General features: G+C 40.4%; 1 protein-coding gene across 1 annotated transcript in view; it reads left to right on the top strand.

Annotated features, from left to right (window-relative positions):
- Positions 1-330: 330 nt before the first annotated feature.
- TMEM170B (transmembrane protein 170B) overlaps positions 331-14,427 on the top strand; it is a 31,473-nt gene continuing 17,376 nt past the window's right edge. Inside the window, exon 1 of the mRNA XM_045497399.1 lies at positions 331-969. Within this exon, the coding sequence (XP_045353355.1) occupies positions 651-969 (319 nt within the window). The 5' untranslated portion in view covers positions 331-650. The remainder of the gene's footprint in view (positions 970-14,427) is intronic.

The following is a 14,427-nucleotide window of genomic DNA, read 5'->3' as shown; positions in this document are numbered from 1 at the left end:
CCCCCGGGGCCTGGGGGCGGGGAGGGAGTGGAGGCGGTTCCCTCGGAGCACCCAATCAGCAGTGGGGCCGGGCGGTGGCGCTAGTGACGTAGGCCGCGCTTCCCTCCGCCCCACTGCGGGCCGACGCCGGGCGCCGTCAGCCGCGCGAGCTCGCGCGCGCGCGGGGAAGGAGGAGGAGGAGGGCTTTGGGGGCCGGCCGGCAGTCGGAGGGCGGCGGGTCGCGAGAAGGGGGAGAGTGAGCATGCGCAGCGGCTCCGGGGACGGCGGGGGAGGTGGGGACCCGTGCGCGCGCGCACGAGCGGCCCGCCGGCGGCCGCGGGTGGAGGGGGCGGTTCCTCGAGTGTCGGCGGCCGGAGGGTGGGCAGGCTGGCGGCAGGTGCCGCCGCGGCCGCCGCCGCAGACTCCTCCGGGTCTCGGGTCTCTTCGTCCTCCGGCGGTGATGAGCTGGGCCCCGTCGGGGGCTGCACCTGCTGTCTGCCCATCACCCCGGGCCTCCCTGCGTGACCTCGGCCTCCTCGCGTGCCCGGCCCCCGCGGCGCGGGGCTGCCCCTGAGAGGGAGCGACAGCGGCCTCTTCCGCCCCGAGTCTTCGCTCGGGGGCCGCGCGGGGAGAGCGCCCGGCCCCCTCCCCTCCCCCGTCCGCCGTCCTCAATGTCTCCCCGGCGGGGAGGGGGCTGCCTGGGAGACGCGCTGAGCTGCCCCCCCCGGAGGCCCGTCGGCGGCAGCAGCAGCGCCCGGCCCGGCGCCCCGCAGCCTTCCCCGGCGGCGGCGGCGGCCTGGAGGAGCCGCGCACCCGCCGCCGCCCCCGGAGCCTCGCAGCCGCCGCCGCCACCCGGCGCCCGAGGAGAGGGCGGCGGGCGCCCCCCGGGGAAGATGAAGGCGGAAGGGGGCGATCACTCCATGATCAACCTGTCGGTGCAGCAGGTCCTGAGCCTCTGGGCCCACGGGACGGTGCTGAGGAACCTCACGGGTAATTGATGCGCCCGGGGTGGGGACGGGGATGCGGTGCCGCCCCCTGCCTCCTTTCTCCCTCCCGAAGAGGGGCCGCGCTTCAGCCGCCCCACCCCCGTGCGCGCCCCGCTCTCCGGCTCGCGGCCCCTGGTCCCAGAGAGGAAGGTGTTAACTGGGTGCACTTCGCGCCGGTCCCCGGGGCGCTGCGAGGGTCTGGATCGCGGGCGGAGAATCCCCGACCCCCGCCTCCTGCCCGGCTCGGGGAGGGCTCCCGACGGCGCTGCCTAGTGTAGTACGCGCCGAATAGCGTTAGTGCCGAGTCTCGGGCACAGTTCGCGTGGATTTACCAGCCCCCCATCCACGCGCGCACGCACATAGACACCCGCACGCACACTCCGCTTCTTGATGCTTAGATCTGTTTCTTTCTGACACATCTCAGACCGGATACAGGGCTTAAATTCTGTGTTCACAACGATCAGATCAGTTTGCCTCACCTGTTAAATTTTTGTCGCTGTAGATGACTAATGAAGTAGGGTATAGTGGGCCAGAGACTGGGCCAAGGTCTAGTGCATTCTAAGCATTTCATCTTTGACCGTATTATCTCCTCCCTCCTAGTTCCTACTTCCTTTTGTCTGTCTGTCTCTCTCCCTCTGGCCTCAAGCTGCCGCTTCTGTGACATTTGATTATTTATTTATTTACTTATTATCATTTTTTGTATTTCCCTTCATTCGTCAAGGCTATCAGGAGGGAAGTGGAGTTCACTACATTATAATAACCTAAATTGTAGTTGCAAAAGTGAGCAGTAATGCCCATATATTTTTATTGCATCTGTAGGTTTGCTTTGTGAAGAAACTTCCAGGTTTGTTAAGGTGGAGATTCTTACACTCTGAGTTCTGAGTTTTAAAAATACCCTTTAAAGATGAGTGTTTACAAGAAGGAAATTCGGTTGCAATTTGGCGACTCCTCAGTTCTCTGCTTCTCAGAGAAAAAACTTAGAAACATACTCAGGATTTAATTCTTGAAAACATATAAGGCTAATTTTGGTAGAGCATTAGTATTTTAAAATCCATTACATCAAAGTGGTTAAGAGTGTGGAGAGTATTTTACAAATATAACCTGTCCTGACAAGATACACATGTGTGAATTATGTATATTGTCTTGTATATGTATATTTCTCAGATATTTGTAGAAAAGAAAATTGATGGAATTTTATCACAGATTTTCTTGAGCACTGATTTTCTTGACACTGATTTTCTTGAATGTGGCAACTATAAAATTAACATCGGTTCTGGATTGATTCATGGTGTCCTCACTTTGAATCTGTGGTTATTTACTTTGGAGCAAACTGACCTTAAATGATGGTTGAGGGTCAGAAATACGTTTTTATTTCCAAAAAAAAAAAAAAAAAAAAAAAAAAAAATACATCGACATGAAGACCATTTCATGATTCAATTGAGTTTAGAGATACCTTATGTTCTCTTACTTCTGGCTCTGCTTGTATTTATCCACCATTCATTTCTCAAATATTGTATTGATAGTGTTTGTAGGAGTGAAGTGAAAAGAACTTAAGAGTTTGTATTTGTATATGTTAAGGCCTGGCTTAGCTCATCATTTATTTAGAGAAAATTAGTTTGGGGAGTCATAGAGTAGTGTGAATGTAACTTCCCACTTGGCCAGATTTGACAATATTTTTAAAGTGTTTAATAAGATTCCAGTCATTATAGTGGCTTCCAGTTCTTCAAGTCCCCCATTAGGCTGATAATAGCAGTTTCAACCCAGGATTAGCTCTCATATCCCCCTAATATAATCTCAATAATCATTTTCTCATAAGACTTTGCCGTTTCATGCAAGATATGCTGAACATCCAAAACTAGTTCCTCAGGTTGGACTGAGGAACACGGGGGGACCTCTTTTATTTCCTAAATAATGAGTCTGAATGTGCAAAATTCAGTTTGTGAGGATAAAAATGGAGGGAGATAATAGATTAGAAGTCTTCTTTGCCAGCAGGTCGGCATACCACATATTAGGAATCACTTCACATCGAAAAAAGTGGATTCTAAAAGTGATAATATTGTGATGTGGTTCCTTATGGCCTTTTCATGCTGGTGACCTTAGTGATCCCTTATGTAGCTTGGTCATTAGTCAAGAGATGCTCCCTACAGTGCCATTTAGAATTTGGTCTACTAAAAACAAATACACCTCCTAGAACAAGACAGCCACCACTTAGTGAGTGCCTGCTATATATCATATATATATGTCACTTAACATATATATGATTTCTAATCTTAATAACTTTCCAAAGTAGAATTACAGAGAGGCCCAGAGAGGGAAATTAAATTGCCCCAAATCCTGTTGCTAATAAGTGGCTGAACTAGGATTTCAACCCCAGGCTTTGTCCACAGAATTACTGTTTCCGCTTTTTCACGTGACTTTTACTTTTCCTCTTTACCTTCTTCAGGCAGAATGAGTTACTTGCTTCCCCCTGCTACTTCTGCTCCATGTATATGTCTTTATTATTATATTGTTCAGTTATATTATAATTTTTGTGTCTACTAGACTGTGAGCTTTTGGAGGGTGGGTCATTGTCATAATCAACTGAATTCTGGAATTTTAGCATTCTACCTAGTACATATAAATACTCAATGCATGGTTTTTGAATTGCAGTTCTAAAATAATACTTAACAGTTGCATGCTTTAAACATTCTAGTTGCATTATTTTCCAGACACGTCTGTTGGAGTGAATGTGCTGTTAATCAGGAAATGAGTCGTTTAAGCAACTTTTATGGATAGATGGCCATACGTTTAAACCACACATATGCCTATTAAATGCACTTTTTTGGGCTAGTTACCATGTGTTCTTATATTTTATTTAATCTTTTTAGTAATCTGGAGAAAGATGATTGTTTATCCTTATTTTATGGGTTCAGACATTGAAGCCAAGAATAATTTGGTTAGCTCTGATAGCTAATATGTGAAAAATTATTACCTTTTTTCAGATTATGGTAACACATTAACTCAGAAGGCATATAAAGTTGGAGCTGAGATGGCTAATACAGAAAAAAGCGTAGTGTAGAACCAGACTGATTTGGATTTAAGAAGTGACTGTGTGAAAGACTTATAGAAATCTGGTTAGTAGGAATTCTGGTTAATTAAAAACAAAAAACAAAAGGAGAATATATTCTCATTTCTATTTTTTTTCTTTACACAAACCAACAGGTGTTATTTATTCTTATGTTTGCATTTTATCCCAGACGTGAAGCAGGGAAGTTTGGTTTTTTTTTTATGTTTTTTTTTTTTTCTTTTTTGAGAGAGAGAGTGTGAATGGGGGAGGGACAGAGAAAGAGAGACACAGAATCCAAAGCAGGCTGCAGGCTCCGAGCTGTCAGCACAGAGCCCAACGTGTGGCTCAAACTCACAAACTGTGAGATCATGACCTGAGCTGAAGTTGGACGCCCAACTGACTGAGCCACCCAGGCGCCCCAGCAGGGACGCCTTTTTGTATTGACTTTTATTTTTCTTAGCGACCTTTAGAAAATAGTCTTGTGTATGTATTACTTTGATAGAAATAAAATTTTTAAAAAGTGATAATGAAAAAAAGTGATAATAAGAACCAGAAATTAGAACTAACTTTAGAGCTAGAAGTTATGTAGTTTGACTACTTCATTTTAGAAATAGTGACACATCATCATGGAAGTGACATGGCTGGGTCAGTTAGTGACAGAGACAGGCCTTGGCATGATGTTCACTGACTTTTAGTTCTGTCCCTCTCACTTGATTCCACATAGATTCTTAACTCTGGCGCGTCTGATGATAAATCTTAATATACTTAAGAATAGCCTGGCAGTATTCACCCCAGTGAGCCCAAGAGTGTGTGAATGCAACTAAGTTTTGGCCAGCAAATAAAAGATACTGGAATATGGAAGATATGATTGAATAATAATGCTTTCGCCAAACTTGAAGTTACGATTGCTGGTGTAAAAGTTAGTGATCCATATTTATTATATATCCGGTTTTAGAAATCCTACCAAATTTGGTCTATTTATTTTTTCTCCTTCCTGAAGACCTAGTATAGGGATTGCCTGTAGAACAGATTCGTATCTGGAGACCCCATCCCTTCAGTTAATCGCCATTGCTAAAGTTCTCTTCTGTATTCACCACTTCCCAAACCGTGTAATTCACAAGATTCCAAAATTGTTAACTGTGTGTAGGTTAGATGCTTCTTCAGCTTACCAAAGTAGAGATAAATGCCTTCCCCTATGAAATAGTTTTTCATTCTCTCCATATGTTCTAACCCCCCCACCCCCGATCTAAAATTATAGTCTATGAATGTACTCTTTCCGTTTTATGGGTAATTTGACTTAAAAAAATAATCTACAATGAAATGCATTCCTTTGCTTTACTTTTATTTTCTTCATCTACTTTGGCTTCCAACTTTGTGTTCTGACCCAAATTTGGTTGCTAAGAGTTTAGAGGAGAATTTTTTGCTTACCACAAGGCAGGATCCCTAAGCCCGTGGGTAAACACAGAGCCAGGCTGGTATTGGGAGAGGGATAACTGGTCCCTGAGAAAAAAGGCACAGGCTGGCCTCCGGCTCATCTCCTTTCTCACTGCCAGCTGCAGATGTAGAGCGGGTGCTCCTCTCTTTCTGTTGGTACAAACATTGAGAAGCTGGGGATTCAAACTGGAAAGAAGGTCAGATGTCTTTGTGTATAAAATATATATGTGCTCATTTTTCTGTTAAACATACACTTACAGTAAGTTCCCTTTTAGATTTTATAGTTGCTAAGCTACTGTAGTGTTAATACTGACTGTCAGCAAAAAAATAAAGGGGGGGGTAGTTTGTATCTACTGTACGTAGTTGGAATGGTTCACACTCACATGTATAGCCAGCACCCTCAGTATGTTCCCAAGTAGGTATGCATCTTCCGGGGTGCCCTGTGCCCCAGCTTCTCATTGGGTTAAGTTCTTCCTAAATGCTCTACTACAGGAGGTTTTTCCTGAAATATAGGTGAAAAATTCCTTACTCTTTTGTGGTACAGAGCCAGTAAATTAGTGGTGGTATGATTCGTACTTTATAGGATTTTGCTCTTTGGAAATTTTACCTGTGTATCTTACTGAGAAAGAAGCTACTGTAATTTTTCAAAAACCGGAATTGTCATCTTCAGGTTCTTTCTTAATTTCCATCTCATTATCTTTGACTCATGCATCCGTATCCTCTGGCAATACCAAGTCTGACATCCAGGTGACATTTCTTAAACCTAAAGCAATTTCAGGACAAGCCTTAGGACTGGGTAAGCTGTAATTGTGACTCTTTCGTAGCTAACTACCAGAATATAAACTTATCTGTGCTTTGTTTAGTAATTGAAAGGAAGGACTGGAAAAGTAAGATAATTCACGAGGAGGAGTCAAAATGACTAGAGCTATTTTTTCTTGTAGAAAGGAAGCCTAAACAGAGGAGGAAGGATGGGTCGGGGATGGGGAGGAGTCACTGGAGCCAGGAAAGGAAATTGGGATTAAGAATAGTTAGATGTAAACTATAAAACTCCTGGAGAAAACAGAGGCAGTAATCTTTTTGACATGGGCTGTAGCAACATGTTAACTGTGTCTCCTTGGGCAAGGGAAACAAAAGCAAAATCAAGCTGTTGGGACTACACCAAAATAAAAAGCATCTGTACAGCAAATGAAACCATCGACAAAACGAAACAGCAACCTATTGAATGGAAGAAGACATTTGCATACGATCTACCTGTTAAAGGATTCATACCCATAATATATAAGGAACATAATAAATCAGAAGAATGAATAATCCAATTAAAAAATGGGCAGAAGGCCTAAATAGACATTTTTTCCAAAGAAGACATCCAGATGGCCAACAGACTCCTGGAAAGATGCTCAACATCACTCATCATCAGGGAAATGCAAATCAGAACTACAATGACATCACCTTACATCTGTCAGAATGGTAGAATCAAAAAGACAAGAAATAACAAGTGTTGGTGAGGACGCGAATAAAAAGGAACCTTCATGCATTGTTGGTAGGAAGTAAATGAGTGCAACCACTGTGGAAAACTGGAGTTTCCTCAAAAAATTAAGAATAGAAATGCTGGATGATCTAGTAATTCTACTACTGGGTATTTATCTGAAGAAAATGAAAATGCTAATTCAAAAAGATACACGCACCCCTATTGTTACTGTAGCATCATTTACAACATTTATTTACAATAGGCAAGATGTGGAAGCAACCCATGTGTCCATTGGCCGACTGATGGACTGACTGATGAATGGATGTAGAAGGTGTGTATGTATACAGTGGAATATTCCTTAGCCATAAAAATAGGGTGAGATCTTGTCATTTGTGGTAACATGGATGTACCTCGAGGGTATTACGCTGAGTGAGATAAGTCAGACTGAGAAAGACAAGTGCCGTATGATTTCACTTACATGTGGAATCTAAAACCAAAACAAACCAATAAATGAACAAAAAGAAACAGGCCTGTAAATGTAGAGAACAATCTGATGGTTGCCAGAGGGGAGGAGGATGGAGGGATGGACAAATGGGTAAAGGGGAGCGAGAAATACAGGCCTCGGGTTGTGGCATGAGTAAGTCACCAGCCAAAAGGTATAGAAGAGGGAGTATAGCCAATGGTATTCTAGTAGCATCGTATGGGGACAGATGGTGGCTACAGTTGGGGGGAGCACAGCATAACGTATAGACTTGTCCAGTCACTGTGTTGTGCACCTGAAATTAATGTAACATTGTGTGTCAACAACACTTCAGTTAAAAGTCAGATGTAAGAAGAGAACCCCCCCACCCCAATACAGCGTGTTGAATTTACCATAGTATCAGATGAAAAATTCTAATAAATTCTGGAAGTCTTAAATTGTTGTGTTCATTGAATATTCACTGCAGGCCCGATACTGTGCAAAGCATTTTGCATGCATCTCTTTTCTTATAATTGAAGTGGCCTTGTAACTTACTGCTTTATTAAATGTATACGATTAGATCAGGTACCATAGGCTGGTTGTGTTTTTAGTGACTAAGTATTCCAGCAATAAAAGTTGGTCATAGAATAAACAGTGGCGGTGGAACCATTTGAAAAAGATCTCATTAGACTCTCAAATTCCAGTAACCTTAGCTAAATAGGTTAAGCTTGAAAAGAAAAGGAGATTTTCACCAAACTTGGTACAAGTAGGAAGAACCAAACTTTTACGTGGGTCCAGTTGAATGCGTTCTTATAAATCTTGGGATATGATCTAGGAGGTCTTTTGTAAAAGTGAAGTGGTATAATGGAAGCTTTTGAAAAGCAGGGGATACCTGTATGCTAACTACTCTTGCATAAAAGTGTCTAGCTAAGATGTTTTTGTCAGGGTTGTGACACTGGATTTTCATGATAAAATTCCTCCCTTCTCCCATTTCCTACTGTCGATTACTTTGATACAACATAGCTCTGAACCTTGCTGCCTATCACAATCACCTGGGTCTGGTTAAAGGTACAGATCCAGGGTCCCGGTCCATATTTATGGAATTGGGATTTGGGGAGCAAGCCTATATTTTTAAATCTGAAACTACATTTATAGCTAGCCCTTCTGGTAATTTTGTTATTGAGAGTTCAAGGATTGGGGACATCCGATTTTTAAAAATTAAGTTTTGTTGTGATCAGTTTGTAGCTGTGTTGTGATATATAAAGCAAATTAATATGGAGTATTTATTATAACTAAAGACTTATTAAGTTTTCAATATAAATGACTCATTTATTTCCAAGAGGTTGCTCAAACCCAGTTTTTAAAAAGTGACTATCTTTTAATATTATTAATTATTAATATTATTAATATTTTACTGTTTTAGTGATGTTTTCTTTATATGTACTACTAGCGACAGAGAATGATTCCTATTAAATGATAGGATTTTGAAAATTCGAGGTGGTTTATGTATGTTACATCTGAAGTACATGAGAGAATTAAACATTAACAATAATTGTGTAAACACTTAGATAATGTTATTGGAATTTCCCCTACAGAATAAGTGGGGTTCTGTTAGATTTTTGTATGCAAATAGAGTCTAAAGAAGCAATAGAATCTCGAAATTTATGGGTCAAGAAACTTGGTTTTATCCTTAAGTGCTACAGATTGGTTTTTGTACTTTAGACAAGCCACATTATTTCCCAGGCCTTGGTTTCTTCATTGATAATACAGTCTGATGTTGGCAGTTTTCATGTTGATGTTAAGGGAAGGCTGATTTAAAAATTAGAAAGTTCTGAGAGAAAAGTTTAGTAACTATGAGTTAAAAGAAACTCTTACCATTTGCATATAAACTTGTTTCTTTAATCTTTAAAATTAAAAGATTTTTAAATTTCTTCAGAGCTTCTTCAGGCCTTTAATAGGGTGAGGTTTAGGACCTAGAAATTCTTTGTTCTTGGAACATCATTTAAGAACTCTTAGAATTAGGCCTTTTTTTGTTGTTGTTGTTTTTAGGTTCATTCTTAGACATTTACTGTCTCATTTTAGTGATAATTTTATCTTTTTTTTCCAACTACTTTATAAAGAATTTTTTATTATGGGAATCCTAAGACCTACATACTCATCATCCCCTTTCAGCAGTTATTAAAATGTGGCTAATCTTGATTCACTTTTTCTCTTTCATAGGGGAGGGGAGAGTCTGGAGTATTTTATTTAATTAATTACCTAACTAATTTAAATTTTATTGAAATTCACGCTAGTTAACATATTATGTACTAATGGTTTCAGGAGTAGAATTTACGGAGGGCACTTGTTGGGATGAGCACTGGGTGTTTTACGTAAGTGATAGAATTAGGCCATTAAAAAAAAATTTTTTTTAATGTTTATTTTTGAGAGAGAGAAAGAGAGGCCCCAAGTGTGAACAGGGGAGGGGCAGAGAGAGAGGGAGACACAGAATCCGAAGCAGGGCTCCAGGCTCTGAGCTGTCAGCACAGAGCCCGACGCGGGGCTCAAACCCACAAACTGCAAGATCATGACCTGAGCCGAAGTTGGATGCTTCACCGACTGAGCCACCCAGGCATCCCAAATTAGGCCTTCTTAAAACTTGGTTTAGGAAACTCTGGATTCAGTATCGGAAGATCCCTTCTAGTTCTGAAATTATGTCTTTGTTTTATTTTGTTTTGTTTATCCTTGTGCAGTATGACTGCTTCCTCAGGATCACTGTCAGTGATATAGCCACAGTGTGACAGTCCTGACCATGCACGTCCATTACTTACTTGCTGAATTTTCCTGGTTGTGCTTTTATTTCTGAGCTGTCACTCATTTGGTCCTTTATTTAGATTTAACTTTAGGAATTTGTTTATATTGAGAATTTCATTATACGCTCGTTGATGTAAAAAGTTCATTTTTCAGTGTTCAGTGTCAATATCCCTTGGAAATACTGTATCATGAGATTGTAAAACATTTTGACAATTGCTGAGAAGACGTTTTAGATCAGTAACTGATTCAAACAAACATGTTGTTACTGACTTTTTTTTTTCCTCTTTTTTGGTGTGGCATGTATAATTTAAGATACTTGAGGACCCACAAGTGATGACAATTAAAACCATTGTAAAATGCTGTGTTATAATTTCATAATAGATTCAGATTTTGACACTTAATTCTTATACTTTTGTAACTGAGTAGCTAATCAATTATGAGGAAGAACAAATTGAATGACATCTTTTAGGAAGACAGTGCTATGACTTGAATATAGAGCAGTTTTTTTAACTATTTTAAATAGCTTTAACCTGATTTCTTTAAAGCAATGATATTCTGATTGTTTTAAATTAAGAACTTGCTTTTCTAAGAAATTTTTTTTAGTATTCAATGATAAGTACTATAATTTACAGTTTGAAATTATATAATTAGCTGGAAAAAGGGTAATTTCATAGAAGTGGGTAATAACACAAGTGTTGCCATAAGCTTTGAGAAGGGCGATATATTAAAGCAGCTCTTGAAGGTGTCACAATTAAATTTAAAAACTAGTGTTTTTGCTTTCTTTAAGAAGTAGAAGCAGACAGCTATTAAATATTTACAGTAGATGTAACTTCTGTGTTAAATGAGGTTTCGAGTGGACAAATGCAGCAGCTTATTTTTAAGTCTGGTTAATATGTTAAGAGTGATTAAAAATAGATGGCCAACCAGACACATGAAAAGATACTCAACATCGCTCATCATCAGGGAAACACAAATCAAAACCTCATTGAGATACCATGTCATCCAGGTCAGAGTGGCTAAAATCAACAACTCAGGAAACAACAGATGTTGGCGAGGGTGTCTAGAAACAGGAACCCTCTTGCACTGTTGGTGGGAATGCAAACTGGTGTGGCTGCTCTGGAAAACAGTGTGGAAGTTCCTCAAAAATTAAAAATAGAATTACCCAAAGACCCAACAATAGCACTACTAGGAATTTATCCAAAGGATACAGGTGTGCTATTTCAAAGGGGCACATGTACCCCAATGTTTATAGCAGCACTATCAACAACAGCCAAGTTACGGAAAGAGCCCAAATGACCATCAACTGATGAATGGATAAAGAAGATGTGGTTTATACACAATGGAATACTACTTGGCAATGAGAAAGAATGAAATGCAGTTGCCATTTGCAACAACATGGATGGAACTGGAGGGTATTAATGAGAAGTGAAATAAGAGAAACAGATATGTGTTTTCACTCATATGTGAAATTTGAGAAACATTAGACCATGGGGAAGGGAAGGGGAAAAAATAGTTTCAAACGAGAGGGAGGCAAACCATAAGAGACTCTTAAATACAGAGAACAAAGGGAGGGTTGATGGGGGAGGTGGGGGAGATGGGGCGGGGGTGATGGGCATTGAGGAGGGCACTTGTTGGGATGAGTACTGGGTGTTGTATGTCAGCAGTGAATCCCGGGAATCTACTCCTGAAGCCAAGAGTACCCTGTATACACTGTATGTTTAGCTAACTTGACAATAAATTCTATTTGAAAAAAATAGTAAAATAAAAACATCACTGCCAAATTAAAAAAAGAGAATGATTAAAAATAAGGAAAATATATTCTATGTTTATATTCATTTTAGCCTTTTTTGTTCATTTCTTTGTGTAGAGTTAAGCTTCCATCTAGTATCATATTCCTTCTGTCTGAAGAGCTTCTTCTAATAGGTCATGGAGGTGCTCAGGTGGTTCATTCTCCCAGCTTTTTTTCTTTCTGAAAAAAAGTCTTCATTTCTGAAAGCTGTTTCTCCTGAATATAGGTATCTGGCTTTACAGGTTTATATTTTTTCCTCTTTCGGTCTTTAAAAAATGTCGCTTTATTGTTTTTGTTTGATAGTTTCTGACGGGACGTTTGCTGTACTTTTTATCTATTTTCCTCTGTATGTCATGTGTTTTTTCCCTCTCACTACTTTCAATATTTTCCCTTTATCTTTGGTTTTTATTCATTTCACTGTGATGTATCTAGGTGTGGGGGGCGCTTATTTTTATTTTATTTTGTTTTGGTTATTTTGGGAAGTCTTTATCTTTGCTTGAGATTCTCTGAGAGTCTTAGATTTGCAGTTTGGTATCTTTCATTATTTTTAGAAAATTTTCAGCCACTATCCCTTCAAATATTTTTCTTCTCCATTCTCTTTTTCTTCTCCTTCTGGGACTCCAATTACACATTATGTTAAACCATTTGAAATCATTCCATAGCTCTTAGATGGATGGTTCCTCTTTTCCCTCCTCCTCCTCCTCTGGTCCTATTCTTTTTTCTCTCATCACAATTTGAATAATTCCTATTTGTCCATTGTTAAGTTCACCGATTCTTTGCTTAACTGTGTCAAGTCTGTTGATGAGACCAGTAAAGGAATTTTTCATCTCAGATATCATGGTTTTTGTTGTTGTTGATGATGATGATTTTTTTTTAATTTCCAGCATTTCCATTTGCCTTTTTCTTGGAATTTCCATTTTTCTGCTAAAATTCCCCATGTATTTATATGAGTTTGCAACCTTCTCCATGAGAGCCTTTAACGTGTAAATTACAGTCATTTCAACATCGCTTTCTGATTGTTGTAAAATCTGGATCATTGCTGAGTCTGGTTCTGTTGATTGCTTTATTTCTTGACAGTAGATTGTTTTTCTTATTTACCCTCATTCTATCTCCAGTATGTTTATCATTTGGTTAAATTAAATTTATTTTTTTAAATTCAGACATGGCAGTGAATTCTCCTGGGGCCTTTCTTGCCATTGTTCTTCTTGTTCAGGCCTCTGTTTCCCATAAGATCGACTACCTATTGTGCTCCGAAGAGCCCGAGGTATTAGAATATATCCCATTGAAGTACCATTAACTAAAGATTCAAAGTGTCAGCTCTTGCTAATATATGAAAGTACTGTACAAAATTAATTAAAGTACTGCAGTAAATATTTGCAGCTTTGCAGACACATTATCTCTGTCATAGCTACTCAGCTTGCTTTTATAGTATGAAAGTAGCCATAGACAGTATGGATGAGTATGACTGTGTTTCGGTAAAACTTCATGGACGCTGAAATTCAAATTCGGATTAATTTTGATGGGTTGTGATATACTGTTCTTTTGATTTTTTTTCAACCACTTCGAAATGTAAAAACTATTCTTAGCGCACAGGCTATACAGAAACAGGTGGTGGGCCAGCTATGGCTCATGGACCATACTTTGCTGACGTCTGATTGAGGGGACTTTTTCAACTTTTAAATGCATCATCCCCCAGAGAGTCTAATAAGCCACCTATATGGGACATATCCCCAAACTGAGAAGTCACTGATGTTAGAAACTAAAGGCTGTGGATTCCACACCTTAGGTTGGAATGGGAACAAAGCTTGAGATAACCTAATGTGAACACAGACTGTTTAAACATATAATGTGCACCATTTCTTTTTTTTTTTTAATTTTTTTTTCAACGTTTATTTATTTTTGAGACAGAGAGAGACAGAGCATGAACAGGGGAGGGGCAGAGAGACAGGGAGACACAGAATCTGAAATAGGCTGCAGGCTCTGAGCGGTCAGCACAGAGCCTGACGCAGGGCTCGAACTCACGGGCCGTGAGATCGTGACCTGAGCTGAAGTCGGACGCTTAACCGACCAAGCCACCCAGGCGCCCCATAATGTGCACCATTTCTATAAAGAAGGTAGAAACCATGAACAGTTTCAAACTATGGGCTTACTGGTACGGTATTTTCAGCTTGGGGCATAGACTATGTTGAGTACACAGGGCTCAGTATCTGTTGGTTAACGATTTTATTAGAACGGTCAAATATCCTCTGGAGGATTAAAAAATGTGTTTAGTATTTGTCTAATGAGATGGTTTTGTTGTTTCTAGGACTTTTGGATGTTTTAATAAATATCTCTTAAGTAACTTTAGCCTAGAGTAGTGATTTGTCTCTGTCTCGTGTTGTGATTGATAGAGCTGACGGCAGTGTTGCTGTTTACGTCCTACCTCTAGAGGCTGCTTTCCTTTTCTATAGGTTAAGTTTTGCGAGCAGCCTG

This window comes from Leopardus geoffroyi, chromosome B2 (genome assembly GCF_018350155.1).
Source record: "Leopardus geoffroyi isolate Oge1 chromosome B2, O.geoffroyi_Oge1_pat1.0, whole genome shotgun sequence".
NCBI classification, from domain to species: domain Eukaryota; kingdom Metazoa; phylum Chordata; class Mammalia; order Carnivora; family Felidae; genus Leopardus; species Leopardus geoffroyi.
Note: the sequence above shows the minus strand (reverse complement) of the source record. Positions and strands in the feature narration are given on the sequence as shown.